This window comes from Penicillium samsonianum, assembly GCF_028829775.1.
Source record: "Penicillium samsonianum strain IBT 33392 chromosome Unknown utg000004l_segment0_segment0, whole genome shotgun sequence".
Taxonomy (NCBI): Eukaryota; Fungi; Ascomycota; class Eurotiomycetes; order Eurotiales; family Aspergillaceae; genus Penicillium; species Penicillium samsonianum.
In genome coordinates, this window is record NW_026643262.1 from 1,742,635 (window position 1) to 1,765,131 (window position 22,497).

The following is a 22,497-nucleotide window of genomic DNA, read 5'->3' on the forward strand; positions in this document are numbered from 1 at the left end:
GACAGCCAGGTGGCCGACCTTTCACCGCTACAATGAATTGCTCTTCTGATGGGATATCAAGATGTCACCGCCACGTTTAGTACAAGACGCTACTGCAGATAATCATCACAGATGATGACTTTGGTCTGGGAAGGCTGTCTGTTCGTTTAGTTTGATGCATAGTTACGTTGTTTAGTTGTTCGCTTGGGTCTAGACAATGTCCGCTTTTGGGGGATTCTGGCTATTTCATCTAGGCTCCAAGTTATTCACATATCAACACGCTGTGCACGGCCACAATTTGATCAAAATGTCAAGGCAAAAAAAAGAAAGGGAATGTAAAGGGAATCGCTTTTTATTTTTTAGTTCGCAGGGTCAAATCCAATCGGATGTCCTCGATCGTGCACCACCGAGGCAAACCATCATCCCAGCATGAAACATAACAATAGAGTCTCGAGGAAAGCATATTAATTTTTTGAGGGGGGCAAGAAATCCAACCATTTAGCCACTCTCCACTGTTTGTTTATGCCTGTCCATCCCTGTCAGGGGGTCCCCTGAACTGTGCAATAAAAAACTCTTCTTCGGTACATGTACATGCATATATGCACAGACACCCGCGCCACATTCAGGACCACCTAGTCACCTTTGAACGGTCAGCAAAGACCTGTTGGCGACATGACCCATGCAAGCAGCACTAAAGAGCATCCAGGACCTCCTAGGATCGGCCCGAGGTACCAAAAAAGTCAACCTGGCCTCCCCGAGCCACTAAGAGCTGCATGAATGGGGCTGGTTCAATGCTCCCAGGTCAGGTGGGCTGGCTGGCTGAGCGATCATTCCGTTTTGAACAGGAAATGCGGGGATTCGAGGCCACTGCGAGCGATTGGATTTCAGGTTATTGCGAGGATTGCGAGGAGGCAATGCCCCCATCGCTGTCGAGCAGGCCCGCCTCCTTGGCGAGCTCGTAGAATTTGCCGCCACTCTTGATCAGCTCTGCAGGCGTGTCGAATTCAGCCACTCGCCCCTTGTCCAGAACGATGATCCGATCGGAGTCAATGATCGTGTTGATGCGGTGCGCAATCGTGATGATAGTCCGGTCAGAGAAGATGCTGCTGCGCAGGGTGCGCTGCAGCAGCGCATCCGTCTCCACGTCAACTGCAGCCTATCGCCATAGTTAGCTGAAACTGTCATTCAAAAGTAAACACAGAACTATCTTACGGTTGCCTCGTCCAGAACAAGGATATTACTAGGAGTCAAAAGAGCGCGGGCGAGAGATACCAGCTGGCGCTGGCCTTGACTCAAGTTGGAGCCTGCAGTAATGCGTTAGGGGACGGGATGCCTTAGGCAATGTTTAGATGCAGATAGTCACTTACCTCCTTCTTGGATCTGAGCATCCAGTTGTCCGTCCATCCTCGAGACATGGTCCTTCAATCTCGCGTGGTCTATTTATTGCCGGTTAGTCGCTGGGCGCCACGGTTAATAGAATGGGATTCAAGTTAGACCAACCTATAACGCTCCAAAGCTCGGTGTCATCATGGGCATGACGAGGATCCAAGTTGTCACGCAAAGTGCCTTCGAACATGGCGGGATCTTGAGGGATGATAGCGAGACGTCCACGAAGATCAGTCAACCCGATTGTAGACACATCGAGCCCATCAATACTAAATTTTTGTTAGCCTAAAGAGCAGAGACAAAAAGTGACAGTGATATGTTCTTACCAGATGTTTCCTTCAACACCTTCGATAATGCGGAAGAGAGCCAGCGTGAGCGAACTCTTTCCGGCGCCCGTTCGGCCAACAACACCGATCTTCTCCTTGGGCTTGATGTTGAGACTAATATTCTTGAGCACGAGGTCAAGCCCAGGGCGATAACGGGTGCTGTAGTTATTGAACTCCACCGCACCTTGAGCCGGCCAGCCGATGGCAGGGCGACGCTTGAAGATCACGTCGGGTGCCTCACTCGGGAGATTGGCGTACTCGAGAACTCGCTCAACGGACACGATGTTAGTCTCAACCTCGACAGTCTGGCGGACAATCCAGTTCAGAGACTGCGTGATCTGGAGAGCATATGACATGGCCAAACCGACCATGCCCGACGAAAGCTTAGTACCAGTCGCAACGGACATAATCGCAAGTCCCGCGGATGCAAGAATGATGATTGAACCAATGAACTCAAGTCGAACGGCGAGCCAGCGGTTGGCACTGATGGATGGGAAGTAAGCCCGGAGGTTAGCATCCATGCGCCATTCGTTCTCAAGGGTGAACCGATTTTGCTGTTGGTAGGCACGGATGGTCGAGATGCCGCCCAAAGATTCCTGGAAGTGAGCGAAGATCGGGCTTCGGGTGACGCTGTCCAGGCGTTTCAACTCGCGGGAGGTACTCAGATAGTACTTCTGGTAGCTAAGGTAGATATAACCCAAAGGAATGACGAATAGCAAGAAAGCCGGGGTGGATGCCGAAATGACAATCATGGTAAACACCGCACGGGCAGAGTTTGCGAACAACATGTTGAAAGTGCGAGCAAGTACCTCATCGACTCTGTAAATGTCACTGGAGAAACGGTTCAGGATGCGGCCAGATGGTGTGGTTTCAAAGAAGCTCATGGGAGAGCGGAAGATAGCAAAGGCCATCCGCTCATGAAGTTTTCGAGATGCTTCGATAGAGCAGAAAATCCACAGGATCAAGTTCTGCACAATGACCAAGAGAGATGATCCCAGGCCAAGCGCCAGGTAGACACCAATGAACTTGCCAACTTGAGCATTCGTTCCATGAGCTTCGTTCCACTCAGTCCAGCGCTTCAACCAGAAGTTGCCGACAACTTGAGCAGTCTGAGCAGCCATCATGGCAACCAAATAAACCACGACTGCCATGACATTGCTATCCTTTGCGTATTGACCATAAACACCCCATTTCACTTTGCCTTGCTCTGAAACTTCTTGGGTCTGCTTGCTCTTGAGAACGTTCTCCTCATCTCCCAGCTTGCGCCGGGGACCTTGCCAGCTTACAGTGCTTGCACGGCGTAAGGTGACGGTACTGGTCCGTCTACGGGCCTCACCACCTCCTCCTCCCCTGATGGGAATAAGGTCACCAAGTTGTTCCGCCTCCTCGCTATCCGATACACCACCGTTCTGAACGATGGTGGTTGTGACTGAGCCTTCGGGGCTAGCAAGGTCTTCAGAGCCACTAGTAGTACCTTCATCGTCTGAGTCAACCATCGTAGAGCGAACGAGACTGGAAATCTCTCCCTTCATGGCCATCAGTTGTTCATAGGTTCCTTCCTCGATGATGGTCTTGTCCCGCAGCAGGCCGATGAAGTCAGCCTCCTTCAGTACAGTAATTGCATTTGTTGCAAGAATTCTGGTCTTGCCACTGAGGAGACCAGTTTTGCCGAGCACTCTGTTGATTATGTGGCGTCCGACATGCTGATCAACCGCCGAGAGAATGTCGTCCAGGAGATAGATATCAGCACGAGCATAGACAGCTCTGGCGAGTGTCAACCGTGCCTTTTGTCCCCCTGAAAGGGAAATGCCACGTTCTCCGACTTCGGTCTGGTCACCATCAGGCAGGTTCTTGAAGTCATCGAGCAAAGCACAAGCTTCAACGGTGAGATCATAGAATGAGGGGTCCCATCGGTGTCCAAAGACAATGTTTTCTCGGACACTGGCATTCATAACCCACGGCGCTTGGGCGACGTACGCGATCCGACCACGTACGACCACCTCTCCCTGGTTCTTCCACAGGTCACCCAGCAATGAAAGGAGAAGAGAAGATTTTCCAGCGCCAACGCGGCCAACGATACAGCTGAGCTCTCCCTTGCGTGCACTGAGATCGATGTTTTCCAGCACAGTCTCCCCACTATGACGGTTCCAAGTAAACGAGGCATCGCGAACACGGACAGACTCGTCACCGGGATGCGCCACGGGATCTTGGAAGACAACAGCATCAGTCTGCAGCTCCTCTGCGGTGAAGTATTCTATCAATCGCTTAACGGCCACGGAAGATTCGATAATGGATGTAATGACCATAGGCAAAATAGAAAGCGGGAATGTGAGCAAGTTGAACAACGTCAAGGCAGGGAACACTATCTCAGTAGTCAAAGGTTTATCGTTCGTCAACACAAAGACAGTGAATGTGGAACAAGACACGAGGAAAGGGGTAGACTGCCAGGTGAAGTTGGCAACGGATTGAGTGGCTCCAATTTTGCGGAGCGTGTTCAGCTCGAGATCGTTTCTGATATGGCTGAGCTTGTTCATGAAAGCCGTGTTCCAGGCGTACAGCTTGATACTCTTGATATTGTTCAGAATCTCAGTCATCAATCGGGTCCTCGAGTCCTTGTTCTTCATTTGGATGATCTGCAACTTCTTCATCATTCGAGCAATGACACCATTCAGAGGAATCATGAGAATCATAACTCCGATACCGGCAAACATGCTCGCTCCAAGAAGTTGGTAAAGTGAGACCATGCACAGGGTGATTTGGAAAGGCGCAGAGATAAGCTGAGTGCCGAACTGGGTCAGATCTGAAAGGCGCTGCTGATCAACTGCCATGTGGTTGACAATATCACCGGTCGTCTTTGCGGAGCGCCCTTCGTTTGATAGTTTCAGGGACTTGGCATAAATCATAGCAGTCAAGGCTGATTTGACTCTCATTCCAGTGTCGAAAGCACGCTGGAAGTATTGATGGAGGAAACTGGTCTGGCAGACAGAAACAACAAACATGGACAAGGCGATGGCGACACCCCTGATAATAGGCTGCGGGTCCGGGCCTCGATACGAATCAATGAAGGCAATGAGAAGTCGTAGGAGTTGCGGTTGCACAAAGGCAAGACAATCGCTTCCGGATTTGATTATCGCACCACGCACATAGGGGGCACCGAAAGCCTTGAAGAGCGCCGTCCACAGAGAGGGCTTCTTTTTTCGAGCTGTTCATTCCATGCCTCCTGCAGGGCATTGCCCGTGACTCGGGTGGTATCACGACTGCGGAGATTCCAGAGGTCATCTTGGGTCAAGTAGTTTTTGTATCCATACTTCATCATCGGGGTCATCCAACCGAAGGTGAGAACCGAGAAAACATCGGCATAATTGTAGGGACACTCATCCTCGTCTCCCAGCGCATCGTAGGCGCTTTGCTTCTTGGGCACGAAATATTCTAGCACAAATTCAAAGATTGCTAGTCCCAAGCTGACATTGAAGCAGACAAAATAAGGGAGGTGGTCGATGTATGCGTGGCGCGAAATCAGGGACCGGAGTTTGACCGCGTAGGCGATGATGAAGAAGAGCCAGTAAAATAGGACAACCCCATTGGGCTGCCTACTCCGCCAATGTTCGAAATATTGCACTGAAGTTATCACCCCGAGCGAAATTATTGTCAGGACGGAGGACCAGAAGCGAAAATCTGCCCAGAAGCTTTTGGGGTCTGATTCGACTTGGATCGCAGCTTGAAGGGCGGTAACGACAATGAGAGCGGCGAGAACGGCCTATGATGACCAAAATACCAGTCAGTAAATTATCAATGACGTCCACGGGTGTGCGAGGGTGTCCGGCATGTACTAACCAACTTGGTGTAGAAGTGCCAATTCTTCGATACGGGCTGCGGAATCCGCTTCCTCAGTAACAACCACAAGGCACCCAGTCCACTCAGCGTACCCCAGACAGCCACTACTGCCACAACCACGTCAAGAAAGCATGGCGTCAGATCGAATCTCAATGAGCTGAGAGGGCCCCAGCCCTCGCTATCTGTGCAGAAAGGCTGTCGCCGGGAATCAAGTGCCGATCCAAGGGAATGCAAGAGGTGCCCCGGGCGGGATGCCTCTAGGACCACCTGGGATTGGCCATCCAGCATTTTTCTTAGTTGCTTTTTCCCAGTATGCCTTTCTGTGCATAAGCAAGAAAAGATACAACGTTGGAGAACTACCTCGGAGAAAGAACGGGGGTGTTGGCGCAAGCTAGACTGCTTACAAAAGCAAGGACAGGCAGCTCCACTTTACAATGGAGAAATTCCGAGTTCGGGGCTGCTTACCATGCTCATTCCTACATAAGAAGTCGGGCTTATTACACCATACATATACACATGGAGGCAGGGTTGTCTGGAGTTCTTGCATGGAATTTGCGTAACATAAATTAACTACCTAAAAGTGTCTTCCTGAATCACCTCATTCCGATTTTCCAAGACATTCTCACGTGACCTACCACGACGTAATCTCTCGGGGATAAGCGCACTACCTAAGACCGATGCGGCTATCTCGGCTTATCGGTGTTGTATGGCAATTTTGGAAGGTTGACTTCTAGAACTATGTATACTGCTGGTCACTAATTAAAACGATCAGAACTGAGGTGTTTGTGGTATATTGTGTATGTAATAATTCAAAATGATGTCAAGTCCACAAATAACCAATTTTCAACCCATTATAACACAATATATTTCCTCGTTAGTGCTGTATAGAATCTTGAGATCTCAAGCTTTTCCCTTAGTAAATTCCTCAATAACATTTGTTATCTCTTCATTCCCCGAGGTATGTGCATATTCAGCTGCACTACCCCAGTTCCCTCTTATATATGGATCTGCCCCATGCTCTAACAACCACTTGACCCGCTCAACTGCTCCGGCCATCACCGCATACACAATCGCGTACTGCGCGACCATGTGTCTTGACTCTTCCTTCTGATTAACATCAGCCCCACGATCAACCAGTAGTGCCATTACTGGAATCCTGCTGATATCAAATTCCCGGCTCGGTACCACCCGCCCAGAATGTGGATTCGTACCGGGAGGACAAGCCCCGGCGGCGTAGTGTAGTGGTACACCGTTTTGAATCTTCGCACCCGCATCTAGAATCATACAAACAGCCTCGACCCCTCCATGGACCGCAGCTGCCTCGAGTGCAGCACACGAGGAAGTATCTGGCCCACCACGCCTGTCATGGGTCGTTTTCTGCGCACCAAGGTTGGGATTGGCTCCATGGTCGAGGAACCAGCGAAGAAGAGGGAGGCTCTTGACAGTCCGAGGGAGCAGGATACCACCATAGTAACCTGGGGTGTTGGGATTCCACCCATGCTGGGTAAAGAGCTCAAAGAGGGCAATTTGTCGTTCCAAAGTTACAAAGAAGATATTGCTTGGAGTTTCGCGAACAATTGGTGCGCCACTATCGAGAAGATAACGAGCGACCTCAATATTGCCAGAGCGTAGGGCAAGTGTAAGACCGTGGTGAATAAAAGCAGGCGTGAGATTGTTAGATGAGACAATTGACTGAATGATGGAGAGGGGGCCGTGCTGGCAAGCGGATTCAAAGGGCGCGAAGAAGGCGGGAACTAGACCAACCGACTTGGGATTTTCACCGATGAAGATAACATCAGCGGGCTCTATTATGGGCAGGTCATCATATTTCGACCCCATTGTCCCTGATTGAGGCTGCATTTGCTGTCGTAAAGGAGTGTCACTATTGCTGCTGGTGACTGGTTGTTGCTTAGCAGCCATCAACTGCATTTGTTGTCGGCGTGCATTTAGCATTAGCTGCTGTTGATCCTGCTGTTGTGGAGACATGCTGCCCACAGTGATGCTAAATTCTCGTCTTTTATATATTGGATTTTGTCCAAGCTGAGAGATCGACGAGGGCAGCAGTTTGCCAAAGAGGGCCTTGTGATGCTAGTCATGTGACAGTATAAATAAGCGGTTTCGAATATGTACTGACCAATGAAGGACAGGCCTTGATTTAGATGGAAAGTCAACTTATGGGTTAATTTGGGTGTATACGTGCCTTGATCTTCGGTCTGAATAATTTGTGGCAATATCAAAAATAGTAGGATGTTCGACTAGGACAAAGTTGAAGTGCGTCGATCATACTCGGAGACCTACCTCAATTCTGGACGTTCGCTGTGCTGTAGGATGTTGACCAATAGTTCAAAAACCATCTTGGCGGATACTGGGTTTGCTGGAAGTCGAGGCTTGTATGGTTGCCACAGGCACAAAGACAAGAGAAGCACAACCCGACCTTGTCTCTGGGTATCGGGCATGTGCGCTCCGTGATTGCCATTTATTCGACTCGCCTTTCGCGTCCCAAGAATTGTGTAGTGCTATTGCCAAGCGTGGATGCAGTGGGATCGGCAAGGTCCCTAGTGATGGATTGGTTTCCCCAGCCGGCAAAAATATAGGTTGTCCTCGGGCCGCATAAATTAGCCAAGAGGTAAAAGCCAAATAGACTCGATTGTTGGACGATTGCGTTTATAGTGAGTCCCTCTTCGGTAGGGGAGCCCACAGGCGTGCCTCGTGATAGCATATCGTGCGATATAGATAAAGAATTCGAGTTATCTTGATTATTTACAGAAGTACCCATCGATCTCGTTGGACTGTCTGTGATAAGCGATTCGACAAGCCGATTCAGTCGACTGAGCTTTTTGTCGATAAGCTCGATCTTCTCTTCGCCAAAAAGAAGATTTGAATTAGCATATGACACTACATCATTAGAGCTATCCAAGGTTACTATTGAGATGATATCAAATCTCGCGACCGCTTCTGTCTAGCAGCACGGTTGGATGCCTTGCAGTCTGATCCCGCGCATCGGCAATTTGAACAAGGGGACCTCTTATCACACCGTATATGATACTATAAGTCAGGAATTTCGACATATAGTAGAAATAGTAGATGAATTTCTAACCTTTCGTTTGCTACATCGATCACACTTGGGAAGTTAGTTTGCATATCAACCTTGCTATTTGCATAGAACTCCTACTGCTCGTCCCAAATGTAGAGAAGTATTATCCCCGCAGTGCTCAAACATGTTTCACAGAAAATTTAAAAGTAGAAGCGATAATATGCGTAAGTAAAAATCGAGAAGGTTGTGGATAAAGAATTCGTGACGGGCTAGAAGACGTTACGCGAAGCCCGCCACCTTTGAAGTATCCAAGGCAGACAAATTATCCCAGGGAGATGCATATAGAACACATAAGTTTTACTCTAATTCCACTCAAGTGTTCAGTCTAACTCAAAGCCCAATTGATCTACACGAAATCCGCAGTCAGTCAGTCGTGCTGATGATTAGGTATATTCTTGTCAGCTTTATTCTACTCAGTATTCGAGCTCATCCTTGGGACCAAAGACTTGCCAAGAAGACAAGACTATAAATACAGAGCCTTCATTCCTGATTCTAATGACATTTCTTTTATCGTCAAAAAAGACTTAACTGTCTATAAACCAAAGCGAAAAACCTATCAGATCTTTAGTGATAGGAAGTGGTGTTTATAACAATGCTCACAATCCTATTGTATCTAAGCCCAAGCAAACAAGCTTTGTTGTCATTGTCTCCAGCAGCAACTCTGCATATAGCTCTTTCAACATGATAGCCTAGTCCCGTTCATATAATTACCCCTTTGAGTATCAGTGGAACTAGAAGCACACCTTGCCCTTTACCCTCACAGAATCTTCTCCTGCCACTTCTTCTCTCAAAACTAAAGGCATTGAATGCAAAAGTTACATTGCCCGAATGGTAAGAGCAACAACATTGCTTCATCATCGAGTGAGACCTCATCAGCAAGTACCAACACTGAAAATATTGCTTCCTCCACAACACCACTACCTACCTAGCTTGGGTAGCAAGTCCACGGGTTTCTCTATCTTAGCATTTACTATATTGCTGCAGTTGAGGAACGCTAGCTGCCGGTACGGCGGACAAGAAATATTGGCATCTTCTATGATCACTGAGTCTGGCAAAGCTCTGGCAGCACCCATCATAACAGGAGTATCATACTCCTTCCCAATAATCTTTCACCAATCACAATCAATATCCAAAGCCCCGAAGCAGCATTTAACGTGTCTGCTGCGTCTTCCCACGTTGCAGCCTCCGACTCCACTAAGATTATTATTAACCCTTAGCCAAGTCAAAGGTGCTTAGAGTGAGATTGAAGATCTCATATCTGATCTGGGCTTCGTCGTCCTCGGAATGTGGTGCAAAGAAAAGGAGAGGTTTAATGGGATCTGTTGGAGACACCACAACCATATGTTCCTGTCTCGACGAGAGGTTGGAACTCATTCCAGATAACATCGATACGGATGATGCCGAAGCCATTAGCGACACCCTGGAGGATCTCATTACTGACAATTCCACTGTTTCCACAACAACCTGCTCACCCTCAAGTACTGGTACCACTATTGGGTACTCCGTCACTGGGTCAACAACCGCAGTTACTAGCTTAACCTCAACAAGTGATACTCAAATACTATGTCCTTCCGGTACTTGCGAAAAGTTGGGAGTGGTGGCCACGATCGAGCATTGTGCCTTGATCTCAAAGGATATTACCACTATTCTGCCAGCTGAGAGTTGTGGAATTGCGACAAGTAGTGGGCCCGCAAGACCGACACAGCCTGCCTCTAAGACAAGTGTCTCTAGCGGTAAAGATGAGAGAATGATGATTAGTTCGCTGATTGCATATGCTTTTCAGGACCTTTCTCCCCCTTATAGCAGCTATGTCAAGAGCTTGGCGCCAATTTGGATTGACCAGCTTGGACTAGTGTCTGCACAGTGGTTTGACTATCCATCATTTGGTCACTCAGCTGTAGGGGTGAAGGGCATTTACGGATGCACAGCAGTGATCATTGCATCCGAAAAGGGTGTGTACATTTCGCACATTTGGGAGAGCCCTGTGTTCGTTGATCAGGCTTTCAATCCAACCGATGACAGTTTTTTCACGATAAATGCGTTCAATTCCCTCCGAGATGGAACAGTATATGCACAAAGTGTAACTGATCTAATTGGGACTGACCAGAATCCCGGTGTCTTAAATGCAATCTACGCACCCAAAATATTCGTCCTCACGCCCTTCGCTACAGATTGGGATCGACGGAACTTTGGCATTTCCACCACACTCAGATATCAAACGCGTGCCCAAGAGCTCGCGCAGAAGGTAGCAAGCATTGTTCCTGGTGCCGGCGGAAATGGTATCATCCTGGGTTATACACGTACGAGTCGGCAGGCATCGAGTCAGGAACCAGGCATTGCAGGAAGAGCCATTTTGGAGATTGACCCTTCGTACACAAGGCTCACTACACCCTACGACTCGAAATCTACGGGCCTGCAAATTGGTCGTTGGCGTCTGTGGGTAGAGGATCAGTTGATTACTTACCAAGATTTCTGGCTTCCTCGTATTACAGCTCCTGGGGGCACTTCCCGACGAGATGGCTACGGCAACTCGTGTAGGAGATAGGTAGTTATGCAGTTATACCTATTCGAAATCGGATCTAGCATTGCTCTTCGACATTGATTCAGGCTGATATGAATAAAAATATAAGATTTTCTACTTCTTTTAAAAACAACTTTATATACTAGATTAACTCACAAATTCATTCTGAGCCCCACTACTAAGGTGCCCGTCTAGAAAAATGGGTACCGTTCACTGGACCATAATTAGGACCTGCTTATTTTTCAATAGCAGGATTCAATTGACGTGACTATATGAGGCTGAAGGATATCTGCCTCGCCTTCCTGCCGCCCAAAGAGAAATCAATCACCATCCCAAGAGTTTAAGCCCTTCACAATCTTGACGACTGTCTGCTGGCGCCTGGCTCTGTGGATAAATAATGGCTGAAGGGGACTACCAGTACAGGTTCGCTCGAAATCAGTTTCACCACTTTATTCTCTTCGGTTCTTGAATCTTGGCTAGATCCACTTCAGTCTACATCTGGCCTAGCTTATCTCGCTCTATCGAATAGGAAAATGGCTGTGAGCAAGAGTCTGTCATTGACTAGCCACATTAGGCCTAGCGTAACTAAAAATATACACTCGAGAAACATTCAAAGAGAACAAAATGTTGAAACTGATTACGATCCGTCCTGTATTATGTGTCAGGCAACGAGGCAGTGTTTGACTAAATATCAGACCTCTAGTTGAGCTATGAAAGGCTCAACCCCTAGATAGCTTAATTCATCATCCTTCATTACATCTATCTCTCGGTTCAAATTATGCCACCGCATACCCTGGATATATCTCAAGGTGCTCTGGCAAATCGACTTCGTCACTGTCATGTTTCACGACGAGGGTGGCATCGCTTGTCCTTGTAATAGAGGATCTCTTGGACCCAGAAAGATGGAGGGCATTATCGATTAGCGACAGCTTTCGAACAACGTCGTTGGACCCGAAGGAAATTCTGTGTGTGTCATAGGGCACCCATACTGCAACAGGCATTGGGGTGGTGTCCTGACTTGTGCCCGGTCCCTCTGGAAATGAAAATGAGCTTGTGATGTAACCTGCGAGATAAAGCACGGGGCTGAGATCTGGACCAAATACGTCCAGCACTCCTGTCTCTGAAATGTCAACGTAGGAGTTGTAATCTCCATGAGCATTGATCTCACTCCACGGTGATACAATCGCAAGCAGTACCTTCAAATCTCCCACATTCAAGCCAAATAAGCTAGCAGCTTGTCGTGAACTTCTTAATCTGATATCTCCCAATATGATATTTTCGTAAGAAGTGGAAGAGATCCAGAAGGTCCAGACGGCTTGGAGGAGGACAAGGCCCCCCATCTCGTCACGGCATGGCGTTTGGATGAGGATGGCCAGAGAGACATGGTGGGAGATGTGACCTGTGAGTCCAACTTGGGCCCCCGCTAGTGTTTCCATATGCACATAGTTACTAATCCATATTAGATGCACTAGACGAGGTTCTCTGGCTTGCAGGTGGGGGATTCCATACCACAGATGGAACACCTGTGGACAGCTTCATGGCTACGATGAATGCGCAAACGTTCGCCTACTTTGCTGTGGCATACTGGTATTCTGTGCTGGAATGGGTTGGTAAAAAAACGGGCCTCATTCTTTAATGGAAGGCCTGGATTAGCCGAGTGATTGGGATAGACGGAGGTTCGAAAGTGGCTTGTGATTTGTGCGCAAGAGATTAAATAGGGAAGCAACTCCGCTAGGATAGTTTGAATTGGTATCACTCGGGACGCCGTCGACTGCCCATTGTAAATTTCTCTATAGCGTTCAAATTTGCTATCATTTGTTTCCTCCGTTCCACGGGATCAAGCGGAACCCTTGGCTGATGGCCTGACTGTTGCATCCATTTCACAATCTCCTCCTGTCCATTATTGATAGCTAGCAAAAACGGTGTATTGCCCATGTGGCAGGGGCAATGAGGGTTGCATCCTTTTTCCAAGAGCAGCTTGGCAATATTTGAGTGACCATGCACAACCGCAAACCAAAGAGCTGTAGATTCGCCGTCGCATTTAGCATCGCCTTTGACGGATTCCTGTTCGATGAGAATCCTGGCTACAGCCTCGTGGCCATGAATCACAGCCAGCATCAATGGTGTTATGCCCCATTGTGCTCTCGATTCGAGCTGAATCCCCGGCACGTTGATCAAAACCTCCATCACCTCAGCCTGTCCATGCGCTGCTGCGTATGCCAGCGGCGTCCAGCCACGCGAATCCTTCGACTCGATATTCACCCGGTTTGTAGCAAGAAGAATCTTCAGAACGTCAACGTGACCATTCATGGCAGCATATGATAATGGAGTCTGTCCCTGGAGCCTTGGGGGGCGAATTCGGGCACGGCCCAACACATCAGGGTCGATCCCTGGTTGATCAAGAAGTAATTTTACCAGTTCTTTGTTGCCATCTCTGGCTGGTGCACTGAGCGGGATTTCCGAATATTTGTTCTGCTGATTGACATCCACTCCGGCATTTAGTAGGAATCGAGCCATGCTTAGATTTCCTGCGTTTGTGGCTAGGTGGAGAGAAGTGTCGCCCTTGCGGTTCGTTGCTGAGGGCTTGGCTCCATTGGCGAGCGCTTGTCGGGCGGTTGACTCATAGCCTTTGTCTGCTGCCCATAGCAAGGCTGACGCATTGGATCTCGTTGCATTGCGAGCGTAAAGGTAGTCGATTAAGATATCGAAAAATTGGCGATTCAGCTGAGCGAACACCGAAACATCTTTTTCGCTCAAAAGCTCCGCAATGGCTTGTACCAATTCTGTCGGAAGATTCGATAAGCCCATCGGATTTGAATGATTTCACGCCTGACCATGAGAGTTGTGAGAGGAAAGGCTTGTATCAAGAGCAGGGCTTTGCCTTTATGTACGACTGGGAAGGGTCCCGCAGTGGACTAACTGTCCTGGGGCCCTTAGGATTTTTTATTTTTTTACCAAAATTACAGACCCTCGCAAGACGAGGGTCCCGGGCTAGTGAGGAGTCGCGGGATCCCTCCACTGACTCCCCTTTCGGAAAAGGGGGAGAATTGATAAAAGATTGAAAGAATTGGCAGAATGTCTTGAAGGTTGAGTTCCCTGACTTTGAAAAATCATGACGTCGCGGTAAATAGCGGCCAATTGGTCCCAAACGCCTAGAAATTATTGTCTTAGCACTCTTGTATGGGTGATCCCTTTCATTTATTATATTTGGGCGTCGTATGTGTCCTAGTTCTATATATGGATATCATCCAAAGTCGATCCACACCGTCTATTCTATAAGACATTGTTTTTCGGCTTCTGCTAACTAGTTATGTAGTAACTAGTTACTTAACCCTGGAGGTAACTAACCTTGGAACCTCCAGGGCTGGAAGTCGTAATAACTTACAAAGCACGGGGTGAATGCTTTCCATCTGATCACCGTCTTTCATACTGGACGTGGCTCACCATTTCTATACACATTAGCTCTATGTTAAGTTCTGCCAGACAACTAGGGTGTGGGGACCTCCCTCTTTGAACTCCAAAAACATCGCCTTTGACCTGAAATAATCTGAATATGCAGCCTTTCCAGTTGCATTTTGAGTCGATTTGAACCTCTTCAGATATGGAGAGCTTTGATGATGTTTCTCTTATCGGACTAGTGTCCCAGGATACACCTTTCCACGATGACCATCTCCCGATTCCATGCCCTTCAGATCCGAATTTGGCGAAAGAAACCACAGGGGGACCAACTTCGACCCAAACGACAAGCATCAGATCGTCTTCGCAGATAGAGCGCACCGATGATGCTGGAATAATCGATGACGCCTCCGTCGTGTCGGATTTCCCGTTGCCGCACAACCCGCTGCCTGGAGCTCAGATTGAGGAGGAAGAGGAAGGGGACGGGGAAGACGAGGAGCCGCAGGTGGCAACTTCCTTTGAGCGACTCTCCAGTGCGTCCCTACTCTGCAGTACGTTCCTACTCATAGTTGGAATCTGCTGGGTCTCTGGCTCTGTGTCCACCGCCCCCGGGTTGGTGTCGCCGAGCCCTAGTACGTGGTCTCATATGTGTAGACTTCAGTTTTAGGTTATGTATCATCAGGCTTTAGTTATGGTTCATATAATTGCCTGTGATTCAAGTCTTTAGCCTAATATCCTTGATAGCCTTGTGACAATGGCCAAATGCCCGATTTGTCCTTCGATCCTTCGGGCCATGAAAGAAACTAATTTTGTGGAACCTTTGTTTCCTCTCCAGAAGATTCTCTCAAAGCCAGTTTCGGAGGGAAGTTCGTTGGTCGCTGCATTTCATGTATAGTCCCTCTGAGACGCTCGATCTGGAACGACCTCACTGTTAACATCTTCTTGCCACCTCACGAGAAGCTCTACATAGTCCAACTAGTTATAGACACAGATCGCTTACCGAATACGTTATGTACTTAGTCAGCTGATTATTCATTTAACTAGCTGACCTTGGATATGTGGCAGAAAGTCGACTGACCATAGACTCAATATAGTGGATTATATAGCTAAACCTACACTACCTTCTAATTCGGAGAGTAGTACTTAACTATAGGCTAATTTACGAGCTCGTAGGCGTGTGAGACGCGATAAGGATATATATGATTATTATTAGGGAGAGAATACAATTATATAATCTTATTTTTTATCAAAATAATCTCAGATATATAAATGAAATATAGAAGAATTCAAGGAAAATTATATAAATTATAAAGGTCATATACTCTACAATTCTACTCCACTTTAAAAACCAATTGGGGCCCTATAAACCATTACGGTTTACAGACCTCGCCCCAAAACCCGCCCCAATTGCGGTTTAGGGTGGGGCGGTTTATAGGTTTTGCGGTTTATGGCGAAGTCTAGTCGATATTTATAGAAACTTAGGGAAGTAGAACGGTTAACAGAGGAGCCATTTTTAGCTCCCCTCCGCTAGGAGGGTGACTAAGGGTGAACGAGGATAGGGCCCTATAGCGGCTGCGGCACGAATGGACATCGGTCGATCAATAGGCCAGGCACCAGGCACGGCCAACCCGAAGCACGGGTGGCAGTAAACGGGGTTGTCCGTGGGCTTTGGTACACGTGACGCCAAGACCGACCACGGTGAGCGAGCGGCCTAAAACGGCGTCAAAAGCGGCCGTTTCTGGCCTCCCATTCACCGTGTCATCCTTAATTATAGTATAATCTAAATAGGGCTATAAATATTATATCTACCGCTTTATACGCCCCTAACCTGTGTGTTAATTTTTGGATCAGTACATAGTAATTATACATGAAAATTTACCGTTCAACATCGGAACATGACTGACAATACGGACTAACCTTATCTGGATCAACTGGTCATGTGATTAGGGTTTGAAAGAGCATCTCTCTCTACTCCCAAACATGGAAGGCGAAGTCGGGCGCCACTGTTTATCAAGTTGCTTTTTAAAGAGGCGATTGATTAAGGAATTTTAGATCAAAAGACATCAGAGGCTTCAATAGCTTTAATTGCAGCAAAAAAGACGTTCTAATGGGCAGAACACAGAAAATTCCGGACATATCAAGTGGCTTTCTAGCTCCCATGCCCACTAGAACGGTCGCCAACACACGTCATAAATGCGAATCTCTTGTTCCCGAATCACGTGATGACAACAGATACCAGAAAAGGAAAAATCTTGGAAAGTGTATAAAACGTAGATAGAAATAGGGCTAGAGAAAAGAATCATTGTCACAAATAATGCTCTACAAAGGCGTCAAATACAATATCAAGAACACGGGAAAACTATGTCCATGCGTGTAATTTCCTAATCGGGAGGCCGACTCGTTGATATCTGCGAGCACAGCCCACAAGTCCAGAATTAATGGAAAAAGAGCGTTCTCGAGGTCCTAAAGGAGGCTGAGTAAATCTTCACAATATGACTCAAAATTATTGCAGATTCAATATCTAGACATAAAAGCGACGGCAAAGCGCGTAGAGTCCACATAGTGCCCGCATTATTCTTAGGCGGTAAGAGCCCACTTATCAGCGTCATTGGAGGGGCACCACGATCTCATTACACATTCTTCGCCCAGCCCATCATGGTCGACACGACTCAAATGGAGGAGCTCTTGAAAAGGCCTCTCTATGGTACGCCTACGAAGCCCCATATCGTCGTTGATCCATTCCGCTGATCTCTCCAGTGTACGATCTGCCGCCAGAACTTCTTGCAAGCTTAACGGCCAAGACCACAAGCCAGCCCGTCGCCGAACAAGACCCCGAACCCTCTTCGATAGACCTCGAGCTAGCAGCACAGGACTCTGCGATCGCAACCTCCAACCTATGCTCCCTCTGCAAGGTCTCTTACAACAGTGTACAGGAACAGCGCAGCCATGTTCGCTCGGACCATCACCGGTATAACATCAAAGCCCAGCTGCGCGGGAATGCGCCTCTGGAGGAAATCGAATTTGCGAAGGCGATCGGAGAGCTAGACGAGTCTATATCCGGTTCTGAGTCCTCGGAGACAGAGGAGGAGGAAGCAGAGGCGGTCGCGGGCACAACGCTGTCCGCCCTGCTGAAAAAGCAGGCCAAGCTATCCCACCCGAACGAGGATCCGGAAATGACGGAGACACCAATCACTCCGAAACACCCCATATTTTGGCTGTCTAGCTCGGGATTGCCATCAAATAAGTCCCTAGGCGTCTACAGAGCCATTTTCTCAAATGTCGAGCAGGATGAGCCCGCCCACCTGGTTGATACACTACGACGAAAGCAGCTTGCGCCTATTAAAGCGCGCACCAACAAGGCAAGCAATGTGCCAGACCCCGCTACTTCGGGCCCGCACATTTTCATGTGCATGATCGGAGGTGGCCACTTCGCGGCTATGTTGGTTTCGCTAGCACCGGAGATTCACCGAAAGCAAGGAGGAGTTGAAGACAGACAGGCTCGGGTCATTGCTCACAAAACGTTCCACCGATACACGACGCGGCGAAAGCAGGGTGGTTCGCAGTCTGCCAGTGATGCGTCACGCGGTGCAGCCCATTCAGCAGGTTCAAGTCTGCGCCGGTACAACGAGGCTGCACTTGAGAAGGATATCAGAGAGGTGTTGTCGGATTGGCGAGAGATGATTGACACAGCCGAGCTGTTATTCGTCCGAGCTACGGGAAAGACAAATCGAAAGACTCTTTTCGGTCAATATGACGGACAGGTCCTCAGGCAGAATGACCCCCGAGTACGAGGGTTCCCCTTCAATACTCGCCGCGCGACTCAAGGGGAGCTTATGCGGTCCTTCAAGGAGTTGACCAGACTGAAGGTCAGCGAGGTGGACCAAGCCGCACTGGCTGCGGCTGAAACCAAGCGGCGGGAGGAGGAATTAAAACCATCTACACCTATCCCAAAACCGCAACCACAGAAGCCGAAACTTTCGAAAGAAGAGGAAGCTGCCTTGTTGCACACATCCCAACTACAGGCACTCATTCGCCGCTCAAAGGTTCCCGCCCTTATGTCCTATATCACAAACAACTCCATACCTCCTTCTTTCACCTTTACGCCCGGCGACTCTCCACAAAACTTCCGCTGCCCCACACCCCTCCATCTCGCCGCAAATCTCGATGCACCAGCCGTAGTCACGGCCCTCCTCACAAAAGCCGGGTCTGACCCAACGGCAGTCAACAACGAAGGCAGAACTCCATTCGAACTCACCGGCGACCGAGCCACGCGCGACGCCTTCCGCATTGCGCGCCACGATCTCGGCGAGCCAAAATGGGACTGGGAAGCAGCCAAGGTTCCATCAGCGGTCTCCAAAGCCGACGCCGAAAGTCGAGCTGAGAAAGAACGCAAAACCGCCGAGGAGGAAGAATCCGCCCGGCGCAAGGCTAGCTTGGATCGCCTAAAACGCGAAGAGGCTGAGAAGGCGGCGAAGCCGAGAACGACTAAATCTGGTGGTCGTACTGTGGGCGCTGTTGAGAAGTCTGCAGCTGAAAGGAGAGATGAGGAGACTAGAGGCATGACGCCGGAGATGAGATTGAGATTGGAGAGAGAGCGCAGAGCGAGGGCTGCCGAGGAGCGCTTCAAGAGAATGCAAGGTTAATGAGGTTTTGTTGTATACCCTTTGAGTATTGAAGTTTTGACGGCGTGACTACCGCCAGGGATATTTCACTGCTAAGTAGATATTGGCTCTGGGTTTGCCATAGATGAAGGAAATTTCATTTTTAGCATCTCTTTTCCTTCCTCGCCGGTCCGGCAGTTACTCGCTACACTTCTCATAGTAAAAATCGGATTGTAGTCACCGCCATTATTCCTATTTGAAGCAAGCATGTAACAGCATTAGAAGTTTGAGAGCTAATAACACCAGTATCATTAGGAATAATAATCCTCAGCAAAGCAACAAGTTATTTCATCGTCACTCAATGACCATCCCTAGAAAGCAAGTTACACTGGCAATAGTCCTTGATCCTTCGGGCATATGGCCCACGACCCACCGAGGGACAGGAGGGGGCAAGGGAAGGCGACGATAGCTCTTACTGGGACCACACGGATAAGGATAGGGGAGGAGGGCTTCCACTGTCCATTGGGCACTATGAATCCAGGGTCCAGTGTAATAAGCCCACTTCTGCTTGTGTAGCCTCTCTTTTCTTATCCCTGTGTTTCGGGTAGGGTTAGTAGTCACTGTAAAGAATAGCGGATCCTTATCGTGTGACTATGGGAGTACTAGTAGGGCAGGGGGATAGAGAAGAGGGGGACAACTCGATACAGAAATAGGGAGTGTTGATCAGTAGCGAGCCTGGAGAGATGGTCTCACTTCTAGGCTAATGGGCGGTCGAGCGATGGGGATGTTGATTGTTGTACACATGACTCGGAGTAGATGGCCTCGGTCTGCAGGACGAGTGGTAGACCTCGAGTGTTGTGGACCGAGCTCTTCTTCCATAGCTATTGAAATTCTAGAAAAGCTACGCTACATCAAGTCTGATACTATAAGCCCTCTTTTAGAAGGGTTCTGATACCTACCTGGAGCGAGGCAATAGAACACAGCACGCAGCCCCTAGAGCCAACCACAACTTCCTGCCAGCTCTAATAGTGTTCTCGAGAAAAAGAAAAGAAAAGCAATAGTGTACGGAGTAAAAGGCCGGGTCCTTAGAGAGTGATCGCCAGCGGAATCACACAACTTTGCCCCAGAAGGCAAGACAGGGAGAGAGTGATGGGGTAAGAGAACTGCCAAGAGACCTATATTGAGTGATGTCTGAGACGATGAGGCCGTAAAGGCGAACCTGTGAAACCTTAGTATCTTGCCCTATCCAAAAGCGGGACCTAGAGGGGCAAGTACAATCCCAGCCACATTAGGGCTTGCAGATTGAAGGAATGTGGAGATATGATCGACATTAGGGCCCGTGGGAAGGGGCTTATGTCTTGCATCAACGCCACAGGGTGCAGGAGAAGCTTAGATAGCATCTATCCGTACATTGGATAAGAGAGCAAAACCTTAGAACTCAGAGACTTTCATCCATTCTAGATATTGTGTTTATTGCGCTGTACTATTGACGCTTTGCTTCCCTGTGCCCTAACTGACCTTGTGTTAATGAATGATTTTTGGTGGGAAAAGTTCCATCCTCGGGCTACCCCTTGCATGAGATTGGATTTTGATCAGTGGCTGGGAACACGGGTCTTGGAATGGAGGGTGGCTAAGGAGTCCACGGGTACTTCGAAGGCTCTCCACTCGGTATTATTGTACGGAGTAGATAGAACTAAGTCCCTGTGAATGGTCATGGGTCTAGTGGCGCTGTCAGCCCTTCTAGTTAAGCTGGGTTCCAAGGAGCAGACACCCCTTTTCGATTAGCACAAATGAAATATTATTTACCAACTGCTTGTACATCATAGTGAGTGTAGCAATGAAGCTATGTGTTACGGATGTGTAAAGGGCTTGTCGGCCCGCAGTGTGCAGCCAGTCTGCACCCCACAATGTGGTAGATGCAGAGCTCTGCAAGATAATGCAGGCTGTATCTTTGCACGAGCTGGCCTGAGTAATCCCAGTAAGGCGAAGCAAGGGCAGTCAGACTTTCTTACAGTACAGTGTAGAAAATCCCCCGAGTGGGATGACCCTGGTTGATCCTACAGGGCACATGGCATCTAAGCATTGACCCACGAGTAGTGGTCCGTTTTTTCACATACATGCTGTACTCCATAGCTAGTGTACTCCATACTGTATGTATGTCGTTAGGGCTCAAAAGTCTTGGCGCGCCACATCGCGTTACGCGAAACGCGCGACGCGAGACGCGTCCACGCGTTGAAAATTATGAATGCACCATGCCACCATTCCACCATTCCACCATTCCACTAAGATATTATTTAAGGTCTAAGAGTAGGATTATACAAGTGGAAGTGTTCAAAGGTCCTATAGTCCTAGAATCCTAGAGTCCTAGAGGGCTGGCATGGTAGGGAACAATTCTCCTGGGCTGGTGAAGGGTAGAAGAAGGGTAGGAGAACAGTAGGAAGGGAACTTCACCCTCTTTCAGATCATTATTAAAACGCGACTTCCCCCAGTGGCAAAGATGGAGATCAGGAAACCAAAGAAGTAGTATGACATAGTATGACATCGCGCGTCTAACCTCTAGGCCTGTGCTTGGATACTTGGTATGCAACCCCAATGCACGCCATTGGCGTTACAGGCTTTAATTCCATTGCAATACACCAATACAATCATGATCTACGACAGCAAATTCAAAGAAACTCGAGTGCGCAGGGGTTGATCTGTTGCCTAAATAGGAAATGTAATTGGAAAAAGTGTCTCAGGGGTGCCTCGTGCCTGTTGCCCTCTCTTTGTATGCGCCTTGCATGTAATCCCTCTTGTCCTAGACTCCTTAGTATACTGTTTCACTGGTCTACAGTTCCAAGTCCTTCATCAAGTACTCCGTAGCAAGTATAATAGAAAGGCCTTCATTCCTGTTCCTATCCAGTATTCCCATCATCAGCTCCTATCATCAGCTCCTATCATCACTTTCGTTGACCCTGAGATCTCTCACACTCCCTTCTTTTTCAACTGTTTTCAGCTCTTTCAAGTGTTTCATAGTTCTTTTGAACCTTGAACCTGAAATCAATAATAGATCTCAAACACATTCTTTGTGACCGAAAATAAACCTAACGTTGCACGTTGCACGTTGCACGGGAGATCATTCGCTTGACCGTTTGCGGCCCCAATTTTCTTTTTATCGCATTTCCCCCTCCAACTTCTTCTCCCTACAACACTCGCTACCAAAACATTCATATCACCAACTTGCTGTCGCATTCCCCGGAAAAGGTGGAAATTGAAGCGCATTTCAACGACAAGATCATCCATTCATTTTCGCATCCCCAACTCCCTCGTCGCGCATCGCAACCGCCTCCGGCGCAATCGCAGCCTACCCACAAATCGCGC

General features: G+C 48.4%; 7 protein-coding genes across 7 annotated transcripts; 4 read left to right on the forward strand and 3 right to left on the reverse strand.

Annotated features, from left to right (window-relative positions):
• Positions 1 to 868: 868 nt before the first annotated feature.
• On the reverse strand, positions 869 to 5,813 carry N7471_007584 (ATP-binding cassette glutathione S-conjugate transporter YCF1; the record flags this gene model as incomplete). Its single annotated transcript, XM_057280303.1, has 7 exons — positions 869 to 1,135; positions 1,192 to 1,283; positions 1,347 to 1,415; positions 1,480 to 1,634; positions 1,692 to 4,893; positions 4,947 to 5,448; positions 5,526 to 5,813. The coding sequence occupies 7 exons, from the start codon at positions 5,811 to 5,813 to the stop codon at positions 869 to 871; spliced, it is 4,575 nt and encodes a 1,524-aa protein (XP_057134563.1).
• Positions 5,814 to 6,425: 612 nt separating this feature from the next.
• Positions 6,426 to 7,478, reverse strand: N7471_007585 (ankyrin repeat domain-containing protein; the record flags this gene model as incomplete). The annotated part of the gene is made up of 1 exon (XM_057280304.1): positions 6,426 to 7,478. The coding sequence occupies one exon, from the start codon at positions 7,476 to 7,478 to the stop codon at positions 6,426 to 6,428; it is 1,053 nt and encodes a 350-aa protein (XP_057134564.1).
• Positions 7,479 to 9,931: 2,453 nt separating this feature from the next.
• Positions 9,932 to 11,164, forward strand: N7471_007586 (uncharacterized protein; the record flags this gene model as incomplete). Its single annotated transcript, XM_057280305.1, has 1 exon — positions 9,932 to 11,164. The coding sequence occupies one exon, from the start codon at positions 9,932 to 9,934 to the stop codon at positions 11,162 to 11,164; it is 1,233 nt and encodes a 410-aa protein (XP_057134565.1).
• Positions 11,165 to 12,429: 1,265 nt separating this feature from the next.
• Positions 12,430 to 12,776, forward strand: N7471_007587 (uncharacterized protein; the record flags this gene model as incomplete). The annotated part of the gene is made up of 2 exons (XM_057280306.1): positions 12,430 to 12,541; positions 12,604 to 12,776. Coding segments are annotated over 2 exons (285 nt in total), but the record flags the coding sequence as incomplete, so codon positions are not given.
• Positions 12,777 to 12,892: 116 nt separating this feature from the next.
• Positions 12,893 to 13,948, reverse strand: N7471_007588 (uncharacterized protein; the record flags this gene model as incomplete). The annotated part of the gene is made up of 1 exon (XM_057280307.1): positions 12,893 to 13,948. One exon carries the CDS (start codon positions 13,946 to 13,948, stop codon positions 12,893 to 12,895), a length of 1,056 nt encoding a protein of 351 aa, XP_057134567.1.
• Positions 13,949 to 14,741: 793 nt separating this feature from the next.
• On the forward strand, positions 14,742 to 15,203 carry N7471_007589 (uncharacterized protein; the record flags this gene model as incomplete). The annotated part of the gene is made up of 1 exon (XM_057280308.1): positions 14,742 to 15,203. The coding sequence occupies one exon, from the start codon at positions 14,742 to 14,744 to the stop codon at positions 15,201 to 15,203; it is 462 nt and encodes a 153-aa protein (XP_057134568.1).
• Positions 15,204 to 17,191: 1,988 nt separating this feature from the next.
• Positions 17,192 to 19,179, forward strand: N7471_007590 (putative C2H2 finger and ankyrin domain protein; the record flags this gene model as incomplete). The annotated part of the gene is made up of 2 exons (XM_057280309.1): positions 17,192 to 17,240; positions 17,294 to 19,179. 2 exons carry the CDS (start codon positions 17,192 to 17,194, stop codon positions 19,177 to 19,179), a joined length of 1,935 nt encoding a protein of 644 aa, XP_057134569.1.
• Between the last annotated feature and the right edge of the window lie 3,318 nt (positions 19,180 to 22,497).